Source organism: Mobula birostris, chromosome 31, assembly GCF_030028105.1.
Source record: "Mobula birostris isolate sMobBir1 chromosome 31, sMobBir1.hap1, whole genome shotgun sequence".
NCBI lineage: Eukaryota > Metazoa > Chordata > Chondrichthyes > Myliobatiformes > Myliobatidae > Mobula > Mobula birostris.
In genome coordinates this window covers 21873929-21893856 of record NC_092400.1, presented here as the reverse complement: position 1 = coordinate 21893856, position 19928 = coordinate 21873929, and the positions used below count along the sequence as shown (strand labels likewise).

Here is a 19928-nt window from a genome sequence, read left to right as displayed (position 1 = left end):
ATCGATTGATAATTGGTAATGTCATGAATATTTGAAGCATAATAATCATTGGTAGAGCAATAACTTTGATATTGTATAGTAACCCAATTCCTGATTCTGTAATGATGCAATAATTTTTCCAGCAGCCGGAGAAAAATTTTCTTTGGCCGTCGTAGCAAAGAATTTGAAGAACAGCTTTGCTGACATCTTATTTCATCATGTCATGTCAAGTCTAAATACTTATCAAATGACATGTAACCGTACACAAAGTACGCCCAAGTACATTTCCTTTACCCAAAGAAAGTATTAACAGAAGCTGTTGTTTCATATAAAATTGATCTTGCATAACTGTGATATCAGAGAGGAAAAACTTTTGTTTTCTCCAAAGCTATCTTCTCACCAGGAATTGATGTATTATTCATGAAAGCGGTGTCTGTTCAGTTTTCAAATTGTCCTGTAGTCCAAGTCTTTGACATTCCTTTTTAGTTCCGGTAATGGGAATAATAGGAATATTCTGAAAATTTGCACACATCTGATGGAGGGAAAGGTCTTCTTCCTAGGTAGAAAAGAAATATGGAAAATCATACTGTAACATGCCTCCAGTCCATCTTTTTAAAATATGAAAGGCCTACTTAAAATTACGTTGCAAAAACAGCTTAAGTTTGATCATTATTTTACAGAAAGGCACTTAGCCCTTCATCCTTGGAGTTGCAATTTAGTCTATCCGCTCAGCTCCATTTCCCATACCTTTTAAAAGCAGTTCAAACACATTTCAGGTGGCAGAAGTCTACTGCAAACAAGCTAAACTGTGTTCTTTAAGTGTTAATGCAAAAACAGCAGCTTAGTGATTTCATCAGTCAAACATGGAGCTGTGGTACATCAGGGATGGCCTTGCTCTGAGTACAGACACCATTGACAACCTCTACAGTTTGACCTCTCGTGTAAGTGATCCCAAAATTAGTTCAAAAGTTTTGAAGTATTAATTTGTAAACTTTTTTAAAAGAAACAAGCTTGAGGAAGTCTGTTCTAATTGGTTCACCATTTATTGAAAGCACCAACAATCTGGCATCTAATCAAAACCATTTTTTTCCACAGTGGTTGTAAGCAATAGATTTATCCTGCACATAAACTGAATTTATACAGTCATGAGTTAACAACTGCAGCACTGTCATGCTAGTAACATGGTGCTTGAATTATGCTGACTCTTGGCTTTGTCATGAACATTGGGAAGTTGTAGCCTTCTTGCAAGTTTGCATTTATACTGTCTCTGAGCTTATGGAAATTTACAGGAAATTCCTTTACAGATCTGAACGTGTTTCAAATCTCTTCAAGGTTACAAGTTTTAGTAATACAGTCTACATTGGTACGAAATAATTTTTTTGTTACAATCTGCTTTAGGTGACCTTCAAAATGTGAACTATTTTATATAGTGCTTTAAAAAAAATTTAGGAATTAAAGGAGGGATTTTCCTTTCCAAAACAATTGTTAGAAATTGGTATATATTTCAATTATTTATATCCTGTATAGATAGAGGGATTTTGCAGTTAAACCAGAAGCTATAACTTCAGCAGAATGGCAGGCTTTTAATTTCTCTGCATTCCTTGGTCAAGCAATTGGCATATTAAATGCTTTTGTTGCATTCTTCAGTGTTGGATAGCTACTGGACTCGAACCATTACTTGTCATTTGTTTAGCCAACTGCAATGTTGTGGGTGTTTTTTTAATATTTTAAAAGCCTTCCTATTGCTGAAAAGCATCCCTTGTAACTTTGGTTTGGGACACTGCAGCTGGCTTCTAGCAATAAAGCTCCCATTATATCATGGAAGTAAATGAACAAAGATCTTTGTAGTTCCTTCTGTTCATTGTTCAAATGGTCCCATATGTGAATCATGTGATATTTCTTAATCTTGGTGGCAGTGCTGTTCCAAAAATGTGTGTTCTTATTTCTGGCAGCCTGACCAGTGGTGGTGGTTTTTTAGTACCCCTCTATCACACTGTGGAAATGAATCAAAGTTATTTTGAAGTGTCTATACGCCTGGTTTTTAGTTACAAATCCTACCTACTGAATCTACAGCATTCAACTGTGCCAGGATAACTTATCTATTACATAGAACAGTACATATATACTTTGATAACAAGTGTACCTTGAACCTTGAACAACAGCACAGGAACAGGCCCCTCCACCCCACAATATGGGGCCGAACCAGCTAAAAAGTAAATTTTTTTTATAAACCCAAAATCTAATCCCTCCTGCCTACATGCTGTCCATATCCTTCCACCTTCCTCATATTCATGTACCTATCTAAATGTCCCTTAAAAGCCTCAGCTTCCATACTGGGTAGCCAGCCGATGGCGCCGGACTTTGAGGGGAGTGGTCCCAGGTTCATATCCAGCCGGCTCCTTGCACGCTTTCCATCCATCCGTGAGCTAGCAACTCGGCCTCATTTTTAAAAAAAAAATCAGACGAAATGCTGAAGAAATGACAAGGTTGCAGTCCAATGTGGCACAAAGCACTGAGAGGAGTAATGCTACACCAGGCAACATATTCCAGGCATCCACCACTCTCTGAGTAAGAAATTTACCCCTCACATCCCCTTTGATCCTACCCCCTCTCACCTTCAATGCTTGCCCTCTGGTATTAAACATTTCTATGCTGGCAAAAAGATGCCTCCAGTCTACTTCATCTGTGCCTCTCAAAGTCTTAAAAATCTATCAGATCTTCCCTCAGCCGCCGCCACACCAGAGAAAACAACCCAAGATCACAGTCTGGGATTTTTCTTAGAGCAACCTCTATGTTTAAGTCCATAGACCATAAGATATAGGAGCCAAATTAGGCCACTTGGCCCATCAAATCTGCATTCTGTTGTTCCTGATCTGCCTCTGCTCGTACTGATCATTAAGAAATCACTTCAGTTGTTCCTGATGTCAGTAAATGAAGGACATTTATAGGTTGTTGTTGCTTGCTTTGCCAATGTGACTTACTGAAAACATCACAGCGGTTGCAAATATTTGTACAGCTAGACTTGACGGTGAAGGGATTTGCGCTCCATTAATATCTTCAAAAAGGCTGTACACATTTTACTTCCTGGCCTTAATATTGGCCATCACTTTGATGTCTTCACAAAGAATAATGTTTATGTTGATTTTGTTTTTTGTTTAGTAGAGTTTATTAGTTCCTTTATCTTGTGCCATTGAATTATTAAATAGATAATCCAGAGGTTGCTCATCACAGTGAGCGCTCAAGCAAGTAATTAAATTTAATTGTGCCATGTGGTTACCATTTAGGTTAATGCTTAACTCTCTGTTAATTACAGTCTCCTGTAAAAACTGCCTGTGCCCTTGCAGAAAGGGCTTCCTGCTGTTGGACAAGTTTTGACTAATAGTGATATCTCAAGCGGCTACTTTAGGTCACTGAATATGTGATCTGGCTTGATTTACACTAATCATACACTATTTAGTTTGTATCCATTTAAAGTTAGTAATACTTGTTTTATTAAATACAGTATGTGCGCATTGTATACACCTTGGCTTGTAGAGTAGGTCCCTTTTCACATGGAATTGAGCTCTTGCAGGTGAAGTCAAAGAGGTCATTTTGTCCCAAGCATTTATTTTAAAAGTATGCTTGGCCTTGTCCAGTTTTACACCATACACATATTAAACTATTATTTCACCCTGGAAGTGATTGCTTCTTGTGCTTTTATTAAGCTTCTTAATTCAAGCTCTTGAACTTTGTTTCCAGCATCCAACAGATGTGGACTACAGAGTAATGGCCACCTTTACTGAGTTTTTTACAACACTGCTAGGTTTTGTCAACTTCAGACTCTACCAGACCCTCAATCTTCTTTATCCTCCAAAGGTAAATTAAGATTTTCCTTAAATGTTACCAAACTCTTTGTGTTACAGAGATGATTTGAAACTTGAGTTTGGTCATAATTGTATATGTAAGGGAAACAAACTGTTTCTTTTGTAGGCCTTGAATGATGTAATGGTACAGCAATACCATTGAAAGCTCTATTCCAACTTAAATTGTTACATTATTATACATCAGTAAGAATGTACTTTTAGTCTGTTTAAATAATTTGGAATCTGTGATGTTAGTGACATGAATAAGACAATAGAAATAGCATTTGACAAAGATCCAAGTGCTATTTGAAAATTTTCACATCTGAGAAAGCTAAATATACAGTCAGATTTTAGAGATAGAACAGATTGGCTTGAACGAATCAAAAAGCATTTTTTTTTTAAACATTATACATTTCTGAATATTATATTCATCACATGTTCCAAGTTTAGAGAAAACTTGCATAATCTTCCAACTTCATAATTTTCCCCCACAGTTCTTAAATTGGCTGCTGGTAGAGAAATCGTTTCTAAGGAAAGGGACTCTCCCAATAGAAAATTGCTTGTTACTCTGCCAAAGTTCCCCATTGCTGAGCAAGATTTTATAATCTGCCACATGTCAAATCTTTAAGCAGGACTTTGAACAGTCTACTGATTAGAGTACAGTCTACGGTATTTTGAAAGCATGTTGATTTATGACGATGGCTGTTCTGTTAAAATGTGACACATTGCTTCTAGCCCCTGCTTTTTGGTATTTGGATAGATGTATATTCCCTTTCTTAGGCAGGGTAATTGTTTCACTTTCACAGTTAACCTTAGAGTTGAACGTGCCCATGTTCTTGAAGTTATTTATAGTGATTTGAATAAATGCTAATGAGGGGAACCTTTTAACTAATAAGGTTTCTATCTTAAAGATTGGCAGATTTGGGAAAAATAAATATTGAGATTGGACACTAGTGGGGAAAAATATGATCCAAAATACTAATTTTAATACTTATTCCACCTTTCCAAGATTATTTATTACTAGTTAATGGGCAACCTGAAATCTAATGTTTTAAAAACTCTTGAGAGTTTCAACAAAGAATGTTCAGTTCATTCAAAGCTCCAGTCACATTACAGATCAAGGTAAGTGTGTAGAAACAAGCAAGGGAGAATAAATCCAAATTGGGTAATCAAAATATAGAAAATCCTGATGGGGTTTGTGAAGCAATTTCTGAATCAAAAATTGTGCAAGAAATATTCAAAGAATTAAAATGAAACTTTCCACGAATGGTTCCACTAACTAAGCTGAAAAATATCTACGAGGCTGAAATGTAAAACCATGTAACCAAATATCCTTGTAGTACCTATTTCCTAGTAGGCCCATTATGCCACAGGCATTTAGAGCAGCTCTTATCTCTGCTTGTCCTTGGCCGTCTTCTCTATTGTGCCCCAGGTGTAGGTCGGGGTCCTTGGTTGCACACAGATATAGGAAGATTCTTCATTGCTGTTTTCCTTAAAAAAAATTTTCTTTTTGACCAATCAGTGTTGTTAGTCCGGAGCTGAACCCTCGAACCTAGAGGACCCGTGGACCACTCTTATTCTGGCCTCAACCCTCTGGCCTGTTTGGCATGGGTGACTCTACCAAGAAGCAACGCATAAAGCACTGTCTCTAACCAGCATAGGTCTCTGGGTCATTGAGGCATGCCAGCCTCAAAACCTACGACAAGGTTGTGGTCCTCTTAGAAGTGTATATTTACAAGTGAAATTTCTATTAATATAAATTGGTCTGTGAAATATTGATTCATGTTGTATTAGTAGGGTTTAATTTATTTATTAGATCTCTGTATGTGTCCTTGCATGTAGTATTCATTCCAATGATACTTCACATTGTCATTGTATTGTCAAAATTTCTGGTATACTTGTATGATTTTATGTGCATAAGTAATTAAATTGAAAGTTTGTTTTCAGCTGGAACACAAGGCAGAGGAAAAGGAGCTAGAGGAAGATGATGAAGCGTATGCAATGGACTCAGAAAGCTACATGGAGGTCAGAGGACACTGTAAATGATACTTGATCTTTAAAATTTTCATGATTTTATTTACTCCTGACTTGAATTTATGGTCTTTATAGAAACTGGCTGCATTGGGTGCCAGTTTAGCTCGCATGGTGTCTTCAAACGAAGAGGATGATGTGCCAGATGAATTCCCAGTGGAAGTGGTAAGATTTCATTTTCTTGCTCTCTATTATAAATCTGTGCTTTTCTAGTTTTTGTTGCTTCAATTTTCTTTTGTTTTGACACTTTGCTGCCTTTTCATATGAACAAAGGTAGGTAGCTTGTTTCGAAGAGAACTACTCTATGGATGACCAGGTAAACATTCACCAGTTCGATAGTCACGGCCTCCTTTGTGTAAAAACAGTCAATACTTGCTTCAGTGAGGCTAATTTTCACACTTGTAAATATAGACTATCACTTGCACAGACGATTCTCTTGATGCTTGAAATCCAGAACAACACACACAAAACGCTGGAGAAACTCAGCAGGTTTGATCAAATGAATAAACAGTCGACGTTTTGGGCTGAGACCCTTCATCCGGTCTGAAAAGGAGGGGAGTAAACGACAGAATAAGGAAGTTGGGGAAGGGAAGGGATACAAGCCAGAAGGTGAGAGGTGAAGCCAGACAGTGGGGGAGAGGGGATGAAGAAAGAAGCTGGGAGGTGATAGGTGGAAATGGTAAAGGGCTGAAGAAGACAGAATCCGTAGTAGAGGAGAGTGGACCATGAGAGAAAGGGAACCGGGGGAGGCGATGGGCAAGTGAGGAGAAGGGAAGTGGTAAGAGGGGAGCCGGAGTGGAGAATTGAAGAAGAGGAAAGTGGGAAGGAGGGAAATTATTGGAGGTTGTCATGTTGGAGGCTAGTCAGACAGAATATGAGGTGTTTTACCTCCAACCTGAGAGTAGCCTCATTGTGGAGGCCGTGGACTGACATGTTGGAATAGGAATGGGAGATTTAAGTAAAGATGGTTGGCCACCCGGAAATCCTGCTGTTTGGGGCTGGAGCAGATAGATTATCACTTACTTGTATTCCTAACTAAATTATCAGAATATGTCATCAATAGAATATGTCCTTTGTGTACTGAAAGAGCAGGGTAGTTCCCGCCAGGAAGGTGCATTTAGTTGCAGTGAATGAAGGGGTCAATGAAACTGGGTTCTATTAAGTGTAGAATTAAAGATAGCACTGAACTTGGATGCAAAATACAAAACCTTGTGTTGTGTCAGTTTCATCCGGAGTGTGAAAAAACGATGTTTGAAACGGCTGGACTTGCCCCCTGAATGGCGGTTGGTGTTTGGTGTTGAGAGCTGCAGGTGACATTTGACTGGGGAGCAATAAACAGAAAGGAGGTGAAAGACAATTTTTTTTAAGAAATGGTTTTAATTTCCCCAAGGACAAAAACACAGAAGAGCAGCCCACAAACGAGTGGGCCTCCTCCAAAAATAGGACTGTTGTTACTGCCATGCGCAATTTATATTTGTGATTGTGTAACATTATGGATTATTTGCGCAACTACAGAAATCTTTATTTCAGTACAAAGAGCGTACACTTTTAAGATTGTATTGAATCGTGTTGTTAATTTACAAAAGGAAAATTAATTTAAACGTATGCACTATTTCTTTAATTTGACTTTCCAGATGATCTGACAGCAAAATAAATAAGATGTTGTTGGGCATATGGCCAAGTGGTTAAGGCGTTTGTCTAGTTACCTCAAGGCTGCTATTTCGAGCCTCAGCTGTGGCAGCATGTTTGTGCTCTTGAGCAAGGTACTTAATCACACATTGCGCTGGTCTGTGTGAGGAGTGGCGCCCCACACAGTCTTCCAATCTGCGCCTTGTAAGGCATGAAAATGCCCGACGCAGGCCTCTCATGGTCTGAGTCGACGTTCCCCTTTGCTGCCTAGTTCATGTGCTAACAAAGGGAGATAAATTGATGTGTTCAGAATTAAAAATGTAAGATACTTGCCACTTTGGAGAGCAAGGGATAAAATGTTTCAGGTGAATAACTTTACTGATGAAACCATGACTGTCCCTTTCTCCATGGATGCAGAATGGCTCGCTGGATATTTATGTATTTTCTGTTGTGCTTCAGATTCTGTTTGGTTTTTGATCGTGTTCATATTCAGTAGGGAAAAGGGTTAATGATGCATACCAGGAATTTAAGTGAAAAGCAGTGTGTTATTTGGCTGAAGGATACATAGGTATTGAACGGCCTTTCAGTTCCCAAAGGCTAACTGGCTACTAAACATTCTAATTGTGTATGTGTATCTGGTATAAGCATATATAGACAGTTAAAGATTTTGTGCATTAAGTGACTATCAGTAGCAAAGTAAATAAGATATCCTGAAGTAACTTTAATAACTTGTGCAGGAAAATGCAGAACTGATTGGAGAGAGGCAAAAGGAGCAACAATTATTAGAAAAACAGAAGAAGCTGTTTGAGGGATTGAAGTTTTTCCTAAACCGAGAAGTCCCACGTGAATCACTGGCATTTGTCATAAGGTACATACTGTATGCTAACTTGTTTAGTGAGGAAACCCTCACCAGCACCTTTTTCTATCCTGCCACCACTGCCAGCCCTCTGTGGGTACTAATAGTGTTTGCAACTTACTGTAGTACAGTTTTTTTTTAAAGTGTCATGCTGATAATTCACATTGGAGCTTGCAAATGAATTGCTGTCACCTAGGATTCATTTTGACAAACTGATGAACTTTTGGCTCAAGCTCAACTTTGGTTTTGCTTTTTAGAAACACTTCCCCATAATTGTTGGGTAGAGATCAAATGAAGTGTGATGATTTTATATTAAATCGTTCTGCCCCAGCCAGCAATCCTGGTTTGCAGGATTCTCCTATTAACGTAGTAAACACTCAACCTTTAAAGATGATATTTACAAGTTTAACTGTACCTTCTCAATTTATTCACTGAAAATTTAACCTGCCCACGCACAGTATTCCCAAGTGCATTCCACAGCTGGCAGTGAATGTGATGGGTGACTCCCTAATGCATTTCCATGCGTGCACTTGTTCCTGTTCTCTTGCTCTACCTGCCTGCTAGGGTGGAGAGGCAGGAGAAATACTGAAGATTCGAAGTTCGAAGATTCATAGTACATTTATTATCAAAGTACGTATGCCGTATACGACCCTGAAATTCTTCTTCCCACAGACAGCCACGAAACAAAGAAACACCGTTCAAAGAAAGCATCAACATCTATCGCACAAAAAAGAACAAACCAAGCAAACGGCAAAACAAAAAGAAGCAAAAAAACATGCAGAACATAAAACACCAAACCACAGGGTCCTTGAGACTTAACTATTTAGGTTTACAACTAATTTGTTTTTATTATTAATTTACTTTTAGGTGTTTTGGAGGCATGGTATCATGGGAGAAGTCACTTTGTATAGCTGCTAGTTATCCTGTTACAGATGAAACCATTACCCACCATATAGTGGACAGGCCAAACCTTGATAAACAGTTTGTCAACAGGTATGTTTTGATCTGAATTTAATATATACTATCTATTTGTACACTAAAGCAATACCTTTGGTGGTGTTCATCTGCAGACGCATGTTAGGGTCCCTGATGGTGTCTACACAGGTTGACAAGGTGGTAGAGAAGGCATTTGGCTTGCTTACCATCAGAGAATTCAAGAGTCGGGAGGTTGCGTTGCAACTTTATAAAACTCTGCCTAGGCCACATCTGGAGTATTGCACTTAGTTCTGGTTGCCCCTTAAAAAGATGAATGTGGAATCTTTGGATAGGCTGCAGAAGAGGTTTGCCCAGATGCTGCCTGGATGAAAGGGCGTATTCTATAACAAAAAGTTGGACAAACCTGGGTTGTCTTCTGCGGAGCGGTAGAGGCTGTGGGGAGATCTGACATGTGTGAGGATTGTAAGTTTATAAGAGGCACAGGTAGAGGATACTGCCAGCATCTTTTTCCCAGGATTGAAATGTCTACTACCAGAGGACACGTATTTAAGATGAGAAGCGGTACGTTCAAAGGAGATGTGCAGGGCAAGTTTTTCTGCATGTGCCTAAAATATGCTGGTAGGGTTGGTGGTGAAGTCTGAGACAATAGAGGTGTTAAAGAGGCTGTTAGGCACATGAAATGGAAGGATATGGAAATTGTATAGGTAGAAGGGATTACATTAGTTGGGTCTTGGATTACTAGTTAAATTACAACATTGAAGGCTGAAAAGCCTGTTCCCGCACTGTGTCGTTCTTTATTGTTCCATGTTAGCATAAATGGTTATTCCCACCAGTAAGACAGAGCTGCACCACTGGTCCCTACTTTCAGAGCAGACTTATTTAGGCCATCAGTACCTTGCAGTGTCAAGGCCATTTGACAAATCGCTCACCTCTCCTCTGTGTTGAAATTGCAGGTACTATATCCAGCCCCAGTGGGTGTACGATTGTGTTAACAGCAAAACACTTCTTCCCGTAGAAGATTATTTCCTTGGAGTGACTTTGCCGCCTCACCTTTCTCCGTTTGTGGAAGAGAAAGACGGAGACTACATTCCACCAGAGAAGCTCAAACTCTTGGCCATTCAGAGAGGAGAGAACACATGTAAGCTAGTGCTTTCATTCATTTATGCTTGGTTCATTTCCAAATACAAACACCCCATCAAAGGTGCTCAGATATGCCTGCTTAAGATGAAAACTGATTTTTAGTATCCACAATTTAATGCAAATATCATAGTTTAGGTAATGGATTTCTTAAGAGTTTAAAAATCTGGCATAAACTGTTGAGCAGCAAACCGAAAAAAAGAGTTTTATCATACAACATGACTTTATCTGACAAACGAGAGAATTGTGGAGGTCCGTAGTCCAGGTACAGGTGGGTGGGACCAGGAAGAAGACCAGGCCAGCATAGGTTGTATGGGCCAAAGGACTTGTGTCTGTGTTATGGTTCACAATCACTGTGACATTGATGGATACTCACATAGGAAAGGTTTGCAATGCCTTTGAAACCATATCATTAGAACTATCCTATTGAGATAATACTCTTCTCTCCCCATGCAATCAGACTGTCTTTCAAAACCACCAGTGGTCATCTCCAGGTCCTTTGTCTTTAATCTTACAATGCAGAAGTTTTCTTTCCTCCCACAGCCATTCCTTAAAAATTCTGTGGCTTCTTGCGTATATATCTATGGCTCTTTACGTTCTTCTGTGAGCTTCCCACTTCACTGATCCTTGTTGAAGTCTCAGACAACACCCTGAAATTGGAAAGTAGTTCACTGTCACTCCTCTGCAGCTCTGAAGCTGTCTCCTCTGCAGCTCTCAAGCTGTCTTGTCTGCCCTGCCACCCCCTTCTGTTGCTTTATTGACAGTGAACTTCCTCTGTCATATCTTTTAGCGAATCTTCTCTGATAATAGCTTCTCCTCTAGTCCTGGAGCCATGGACACCTTCTTTATTTACTCATAGATGAGGGAATAACTTTCATACAGTGTACACACTGACCACTTTGTGTATGCTTTCTTCCTCCTTCCCTCAGCTGCGACCACTCCAGTCCTTAAATGTTTGTATGCTTTCATACATTTATTTTTCATTCCATTTTCTTCTTGTCCTCTGGCATATTTGCAATATCCAAGGAATTGTCTTCTGCTCCCTGGCGTAAGCGCTGTATTCATATCACCAGTTCCAGCCTTCCCTTGTTCACATCATTGTCTCCATCCGAATGAGAACATGCACCATCTTCCATGCAGCACCTTCAGCTTATCACAAAGTCTTTTTGCTTCCATTTCAAGCAACACACATCAAAGTTGCTGGTGAACACAGCAGGCCAGGCAGCATCTCTAGGAAGAGGTACAGTCGACGTTTCAGGCCGAGACCCTTCGTCAGGACTAACTGAGGGAAGAGTTAGTAAGAGATTTGAGAGGGGGGAGGGGGAGATCCAAAATGATAGGAGAAGACAGGACGGGGAGGGATGGAGCCAAGAGCTGGACAGGCGATTGGCAAAGGGGATATGAGAGGATCATGGGACAGGAGGCCCAGGGAGAAGGAAAAGGGGGAGGGGGGGAAACCCAGAGGATGGGCAAGGGGTATAGTGAGAGGGACAGAGGGAGAAAAAGGAGAAAGAACCACGGCCTCCTCTACTGTAAAGATGAAGCCACACTCAGGTTGGAGGAACAATACCTTATATTCCGTCTGGGTAGCCTCCAACCTGATGGCATGAACATTGACTTCTCTAACTTCCGCTAATGCCCCACCTCCCCCTCGTACCCCATCCATTATTTATTTTTATACACACATTCTTTCTCTCACTTTCCTTTTTCTCCCTCTGTCCTTCTGACTATACCCCTTGCCCATCCTCTGGGTTCCCCCCCCCCCCTTCCTTCACCCTGGGCCTCCTGTCCCATGATCCTCTCGTATCCCCTTTGCTAATCACCTCTTGGCTCTTGGCTCCATCCCTCCACCTCCTGTCTTCTCCTATCATTTTGAATCTCCCCCTCCCCCTCCCACTTTCAAATCTCTTACTAACACTTCCTTCAGTTAGTTCTGACAAAGGGTCTCAGCCTGAAACATCGACTGTACCTCTTCCTAGAGATGCTGTCTGGCCTGCTGTGTTCACCAGCAACTTTGATGTGTGTTGCTTGAATTTCCAGCATCTGCAGAATTCCTCTTGTTTGCTTCCATTTCACATTGTTTCCTGCCTCAGCATATTATCTGCTGAAACTCTCATCAGTGCCTCAGCCAACTTCAGGTTAATTGTTCCAAAGCTCACTGCATTAGCTTCCTTATTCCCAACCTCTCAGCCAAGCTTCAGCTAATCCATACTTCAGATAAAATTATCTAACTACACACCAAGTGAACTATTGGGATTCCTAATCAGGGTGTCAGCGATTTAAAGTGCTTAGCCTTGCACTTAAATCCTTTATTGCTTCCTCTAAATCTCTGTTGGCATCACTGTACATGATATACTTCTTAAACCACTACCTCCCTCTTTTCCTTTATCACTTGTTATTTTGACCTGTTGATCAGGCTGCTTAATATCTTCATTTCTGACTCTGTAACTATTCTAGTTTTGATTATTTATCAAGGTACAGCACAGATTTGCCTTTTCCAACCCTTCGAGCTGTGTTGTCCAGCAACCCCCTATTTAACCCTAACTTAATCACAAGACAAATTGAAGTGACCAATTAACCTACTAACCAGTACGTCTTTGGGCTGCAGGAGGAAACCGGAGCACGCGGAGGAAACCCCCACAGTCACGGAGAACAGACAGCGACGGGAATTGAACCTGGGTCACTGGCACTGTGAAGTGTTGTGCTAACCACTACACTACCATGCTGACCCTTTGTGAATGTCCTCTGAACCACTTGCATTTCCTATTTTCTCCTTTCTATTCCTTCTGCCCATTTTCCCTAATTAAAAATATTATAATTTAGTGGGAAGCAAAAAGGCTGTTAATGCCGGCAAATGGTGTAGTGATATCCGCACTGGACTTCGAGGCAAGTGGTCCCGGGTTCGAATCCGGCCATCTATGCTGGGTTGAGCCTCATTTTTTAAAAAAACAGACAAATGCTGAAGAAGTGATAAAATTGCCACCTGATGCACCACCAGGCGCGGAGAGGAACTAACTAACTAAACGGGTTGTTAAGGGCAGCGGTCCCCAACCACCGCGAGGAAACGATATGATTTGGCGATATGAGTCAGCTGCACCTTTCCTCATTCCCTGTCACACCCACTGTTGAGCTTGAACGCACGCGAGGTCATTACGCACGCGTCATCTATGTCAGCACGAGAAGGAGATCAACTCCTCGAGCTTGCAAATGACGGCGGGCTGAAAAGTATGTTTGACATAACATCTTGGCCGGCATTCCGGATCAAAGTCAAGGCTGAATATCCTGAGATAGCCACGAAATCACTGAAAACATTGCTTCCATTTCCAACATATCTCTGCAATGAATGCAACGAAAACTAAATTGCGGAATAGACTGGACACAAAGAACCCCCTTCGAGTATCGCTGTCTCCCATCACCCCTCGATGGCACCGTCTTGTTGCAGGGAAACAAGCCCAGGGCTCCCACTGATTCAGCGATATTGGTGTGTTGCAACGATTTTATATGTTCATACGGGGAAAATATGTGCTGTGTGTTTAATATCCAAACATTACTTAAAATGTTATGATGCTGTTGACTTATAAGTGACTTATATAACCATATAACAATTACAGCACAGAAACAGGCGATCTCAGCCCTTCTAGACCATGCGGAACGCTACTCTCACCTAGTACCGCCGACCTGCACTCAGCCCATAACCCTCCATTCCTTTCTTGTCCATATATCTATCCAATTTTTCTTTTAAAGTATAATACCGAACCTGCCTCTACCACTTCTACTGGAAGTTCGTTCAACACTTACTTCAAGCTCCCCTGTCCTCCCCTGATAATTGACTTATCACTATATTCATGCGAGGAAAATAATGCACTGTGTGTTTAGTATTAAAGTCTTTAGATAATCCCTTTTAGAAAGGAAATTGAGTGTATTAGCCACTTATCACCTATATTCTGGTCGTGATTAACACTCCTCCCGCGCCCCCCCCGAACAGAAGCGCCAAAAACGATTTGTAGGAAAAAATTGGCACGTACACTCATGCGCACACAGGTGGCTGCACAAGGCTTCATGGTCATTGTAGTCTTTCTCGGGGTAAACACAACGTATTTGACTGCTCCTCTTGTCCGTTGGCAACCGCCCCCCCCCCCCCCGGTCGGCTGGTCCGCAAGAATATTGTCAATAATAAACCGGTCCGCAGTGCAAAAAAGGTTGGGGACCCCTGGTAAGGGGAGAAGTGATAGATAGAATTCCATTCATGATACTTTTCAAACTTCTGTGATTTGGGATTAACAGGATGAGAGCTCTTTTAAGATGTCTAGTTTTACACAAAGTGATTATCAGAATTAAACCTATACCACTGGAAACCTCAAGTCTCATTCCTGTTGAGCAGGGTTAAGCAATGACCCATTTGTGAGCATGCATGGGAGAGGGGATAAAATTACAGCAACAATGTTCAGCTCAGCATTGCAAGCTATTCCGAATGAATGCTGATGTCATGTCGGCATTCCTTGTGTTACACTTACTGCAGATGAAAATGAAACTGAGTCTGAGGGGGAGGAGGCTGAAGAAGATGAGGAAGAATCAGATGAAAAGGATGAAGGAGAAACGGACGATGAAGGAGATGGGGATATGGATGAAACAGAAAAACAAGATGAGGAAAGACTGAAACGTATGGAGGCTCAGAAGGTGAAAGGCAATGTGAGTTCCAGGAGAAAAAATGTACCCTAATAATTAAGCTTGCATCCAATAAGTAGTTTCACACAGCGAAAGCAATTCTTTGTCATCTAGGAAGTGAATGTTCTAAACCTCTCAAATTTTACTGATAATTTTAACCAATTTAACATTAGCTTATGCAATGTCTTTTGGAAAAAGAATTTTCTCAGAAAGATATAAGCTCATGATCCGTACATCCTTGGTACTTTTAAGGCTGAACTGGATGTCAAATATTACAAAGTGTTGATTGCAGTTTTTGAACAGAATCAGGTTTAATACCACTGGCATATGTCATGAAATTCGTTAACTTCTATTGCAGCAGTACAATGCAATACATAATAGTAGAAAAAAACTGCATTACAGTAAATATATATGTGTATTAAATGGTTAAGTTAAAATAAGTAGTACAGAAAAAAACAGAAATACAAAACTGATTTGAGGTAGTGTGCATGGGTTTCAGTATTCATTTAGAACTTGGATGGCGGAGGGGAAGAAGCTGTTCCTGAATTGTTGAGTGTGTGTCTCCTACCCCATAGTAAGATTGAGAAGGGACATGGCCTGAGTGATGGGAGTCCTTAATGATGGATGCCGCCTTCCTAAGGCACCGTTTCTTGAAGATGTCTTAGATACTACAGAGGCTAGTACCCATGATGGAGCTGACTAATTTTACAAGCTTCTGTAACTTTGATCTAGCCCCTCTATACCAGATGGTGATGCAGCCAGTCAGAATGCTCCCCTCAGTAGGTCTATGGAAGTTTTCAAGTGTTTTAGGTGACAAACCAAATCCCCTCAAACTCCTGATGAAATATAATGATATTAACACTCAGGAACTTGAAATTGCTCACTTCCACCACTTCTGAATATAAAACTGTCGGCAAATGGAGTTCAGAAGTTGGTGCAGTCGTACCTGCTTCCTTCACAATGCTCTTAAAGTGATTTGTGCAAATGCAAAAGCTTAACAGTGATTTGCAATTTCTGTCAATTGGTTAACTGGCGGATGCTGTTTCTGTAGAAACTGAATGTGAAAGTAACCTCAGGGATTATGAAGCTGGAGAACAAAGCACAGGAATCTGAGCGAGAGAACGCTGAGGAGAAGCGCCTGGCCATTATGATGATGAAGAAAAGGGAGAAATATTTATATAAGAAAATAATGTTTGGAAAGAAGAGAAAAGTTCGCGAGGTTTGTGTACATCTTACTTTGTCTCTCCTGTAAAATCTTTTGCAGGTATAGATGATGGATTATTTTAAGTGAGTTTCATAGTAACTTTACAAGTTTTCAGAATTGTCTGAAAAATAGAAGTTGCCTGTTCAGTTTTAAGGCTGAATTGTGGGCAACTGGGGATGATGCCACCAAGAACAAAATTAGAATGGGTAATTAAATCTGTATTGTACCATGAAATGCAGACGATGCCCGCTCATTTTGAAGCTGACTGATTAAATTTCCTACGTTGCACAGCCAGTGGCTTGATTCCTGCTTTCTGTACTTCATCTGGAAAGAAGCTTAAAAACGTCATGTTGAGCAGGCCAGTCAAAAGCAACAAATTATTTTTGTTTAAAAGTTCCTCCTGACAATAAACCTAAACTGCAACTCTTTTGTTTAAAGTCTTTGTACCTGCTACAGAAGGTGTTTTGGTCATTTATTCCTTACAAAATAATATATAACTCCACATATCCATAGAAAATAATTGAAATTGTTTGAATTTTTGAGCAAGAAAGGACCCAACTGGTGGGAATAAAACAGCCTTTCAATTTCACAGTGTTCAACTCGCATTCCATTTCCTCCTTTTCCTCCGCTCCAAAATATGACTTTGATCCAGCAGCTTTTGTATTGAAGATGTTGCTGCAGTTTTTAAATCAGTATCATTTAATATCAGTATCATTCAGCTGATAGACTGAGGTGTAAGATGCTGACAATTTCCTCCTTTCTGTTGACCCCTTTTTAACCTAAGTAGATAGATGTTAGCAGATTTTAGAAAGTTTTCCGATTAACCATCTATGCAAGAGTTTGGTTTTGGTGATGTGCTGTTTGGATATTAAGATGCATCTGTTTTCAATCTCAACAGACCAACAAGTTGGCGGCCAAGAGGAAGGCTTACGATGACAAGCAGAAAGCTGAGAAGAAGAAGAGTAAAAAAAATTAAATCCCAATAAAATACTGAAAATCATAGGTAGTTCTGTTTATATTGGACAGAAAGGATGCCATGTTTGTATAGTAGACTTTACCTGCTCTTCTGAGATGGGTTAGATTTCATGTGTCGCCATAACTCTGTAAAAAGTTATTTAAGGCTTCTATACAGAAATACAATTCCATATTGAAATGTTTTTCTTACAGAGACTGTCTTCAGCTTGTGGAATACTTGTATAATTATGCTGACTTTGTATTACGATTTTTAGGAATCTTAAGCTGAATCTGCCACTGTGGCATTGTAAATTCATCACAGGCTGAACACTGCCAGTCCGCAAGAAAATGTACTTGTACTTTCATGGAAAAATGGTGAAACATACAGAAATGGATTTTCATTCCATTCTTTTCTAAATGTCGTCTTTGCCTTAATGAGCACCATTAGTATTTGCAAAAGAAAACAATGTTTTTCTCCCCTCCCCCTCCCCCCCCCCCCCCCCTTTACATGCCAGTCTCAGCATGAAACACCAGATCCACCTTGCTCAATGCTTCAGGGATAGGACAGAACATATCAATTTCTTGTGCGAATTACTTTTGTAACTATGATCGAAGATGATCAGTCTTTGTCAATGAATTGCTGTAGTTTCTGGGAGCTGGGCTACCAAATCATGTATGTCGGAGGAAGAAATTCCCCTACCTTAATCTAGATAACACTGCATTTATGATACGAGTCCGAGTGTAATTTTGTTTACACAGTTTAGTGGCAATATTGCTTGACAATGTTATTATTATTATATTCAAGCCTTTCAATTTCATGCATTGATGTTTGTGTTATAAATCGGCTTGAGTAAAGTCTGGGGTGGGGAGGTGGATAGTGGAATCCGCAGATACCATGTGCTGCATAGGAATGTACCTTCATCTAGATATTGTCATTTAATACAGCAAGAAGAGACGAGGATTGGAATCCTAGATCCACTGTACCTTTCATTCTCTTGTTTGCCTGATTTTTAAATGTTCTTGTTGGGTTGCGTAAGCACACAGGGGAAAGATTCAAAATACTTCCTTCTCTTGGGAGCAGAAAGTGAAAATCAAAGCTTTGGAAAACATCCAGTACTGACAGAAAGCAATTGATAAACTGTGTATTTTAAAAATAATTATGTTTTAAGGTATTTTTGAAAGTGTGGTAATTGCCAGGGGTGCTTTCAATGGCTTCAAAGATTGACGGGAAATAAACTTCCAGGAGTTTTGGTGTTGCTGCTTCGGTGGTATTTGAGCATCACTTTACAAACTAAAGAGTGGCCATGTTATTTCTACCAGTGGATGGAGCACAGGTTAATCTGGGTGTTTAAACTATTGCTGACTTAGTAAAATTTGATTACTTTGGGGGGAAAACAAAGATCAGTGTTCAGCAGACAAAGTATACAGATGGGGGTGTTGGAATCCTAATGCATTTAATAAATGCAGCACTGAACTCTTGTTGAAGTATCATTTAAACAACTGCTGGAGCAACACACATTCACTGTTGAGCAGAAAGCCCTAGCTGAATTCTCCAAGCTGAGAAGCATGAGACTGTGTATCAATCCAGTCAGTTCCATTTCCTTGAGGGATGGTGACCATAGGCTTAATTGGACCTAAGTTGAGGCCAGAGAGTTTGGGGGGGGGGAGCTCACCAGTGGTGACACAGCAATCAGCAGCAAAACAAGTGGGTATGGGGGAAGGTTTGAGTATCTGCATCAAATGTTGGCTAGATTGGCCCACAATGGTCCCAGGGCAACATGGTCCAAAAAGGGCATTACACATTGTCCGATACATCTCTGTCGTAGGTCTCTTCTGGGGCTCTATCTGAATATCAGGTTTGATACAATATGCCCTGGAAATGGTTGTTTTCAAATGTTACTTTGTTTAGGGGTGGGTGTGAATGAGGGATGAATTGATGTTGCATAAATATAGCATTGAATTTCTAGTTAAAACTATTTGTGTGCTAAGCTGCAAGATATAAAGCTATTCAATGATTCCTGGCATTACGTGAAGCCTTGCATTATTTATTGAAGTTTCAACTACACGACATCATAAATAATAAATGGTTCAAATTGAAGTGTCTTGCTAATTGGAGTCATAGAAAAATACAGCACAGAGACAGGCCTTTTGGCCCATCTAGTCTGTCAAGAGCCATTCAAACTGCCTACTTGCATCGACCTGCACTGGGACAGTAGCCCTCCATACCCCTACCATCCATGTACCTATCCAAACTTTTCAATGTTGACATCGCTTTCGCATGCACCGCGTGTTCTAGCAGCTCGTTCCACACTCTCGACACTCTGCGTGAAGAAGTTTCCCTTCATTATACTAATGTCTTTCACAACTTCTGTACACGCTGTAAAAGGCTCTTTCAATTTCCTGTCCCGGGTAATAAAACTACCGGAAAAGTGTGTTAACAACTTCCTCTACTAACAAATCTTTTCAGTCTGCAACAAGAATAATGAGGGTTGGGCAAGATATACAGTACTCAGTTGGCCAGCTATCTTCTGTTGACATTTTTTCAATGCACTGCAGTAAACTGCATGAATAAATGTCTTTCTCCCGTTGCAGTTTCTATCCATTACCATGGGAGCTAATTTATATTGGCAAATGTACTTTTCTCAATTCTAATCCATGAATGAGTAATGAGGAGGATTAACATGAATGGCAAAAA

General features: G+C 40.2%; 1 protein-coding gene across 1 annotated transcript in view; it reads left to right on the top strand.

Moving 5' to 3' along the window:
* pes (pescadillo) overlaps positions 1 to 19307 on the top strand; it is a 42815-nt gene extending 23508 nt beyond the window's left edge. The window contains exons 7-15 of the mRNA XM_072247691.1: positions 3718 to 3834; positions 5769 to 5846; positions 5931 to 6017; positions 8219 to 8349; positions 9205 to 9330; positions 10227 to 10411; positions 14930 to 15099; positions 16127 to 16294; positions 17178 to 19307. Of these exons, the coding sequence (XP_072103792.1) occupies positions 3718 to 3834; positions 5769 to 5846; positions 5931 to 6017; positions 8219 to 8349; positions 9205 to 9330; positions 10227 to 10411; positions 14930 to 15099; positions 16127 to 16294; positions 17178 to 17255 (1140 nt within the window). The 3' untranslated portion in view covers positions 17256 to 19307. The remainder of the gene's footprint in view (positions 1 to 3717; positions 3835 to 5768; positions 5847 to 5930; positions 6018 to 8218; positions 8350 to 9204; positions 9331 to 10226; positions 10412 to 14929; positions 15100 to 16126; positions 16295 to 17177) is intronic.
* The last annotated feature ends 621 nt before the right edge of the window (positions 19308 to 19928 follow it).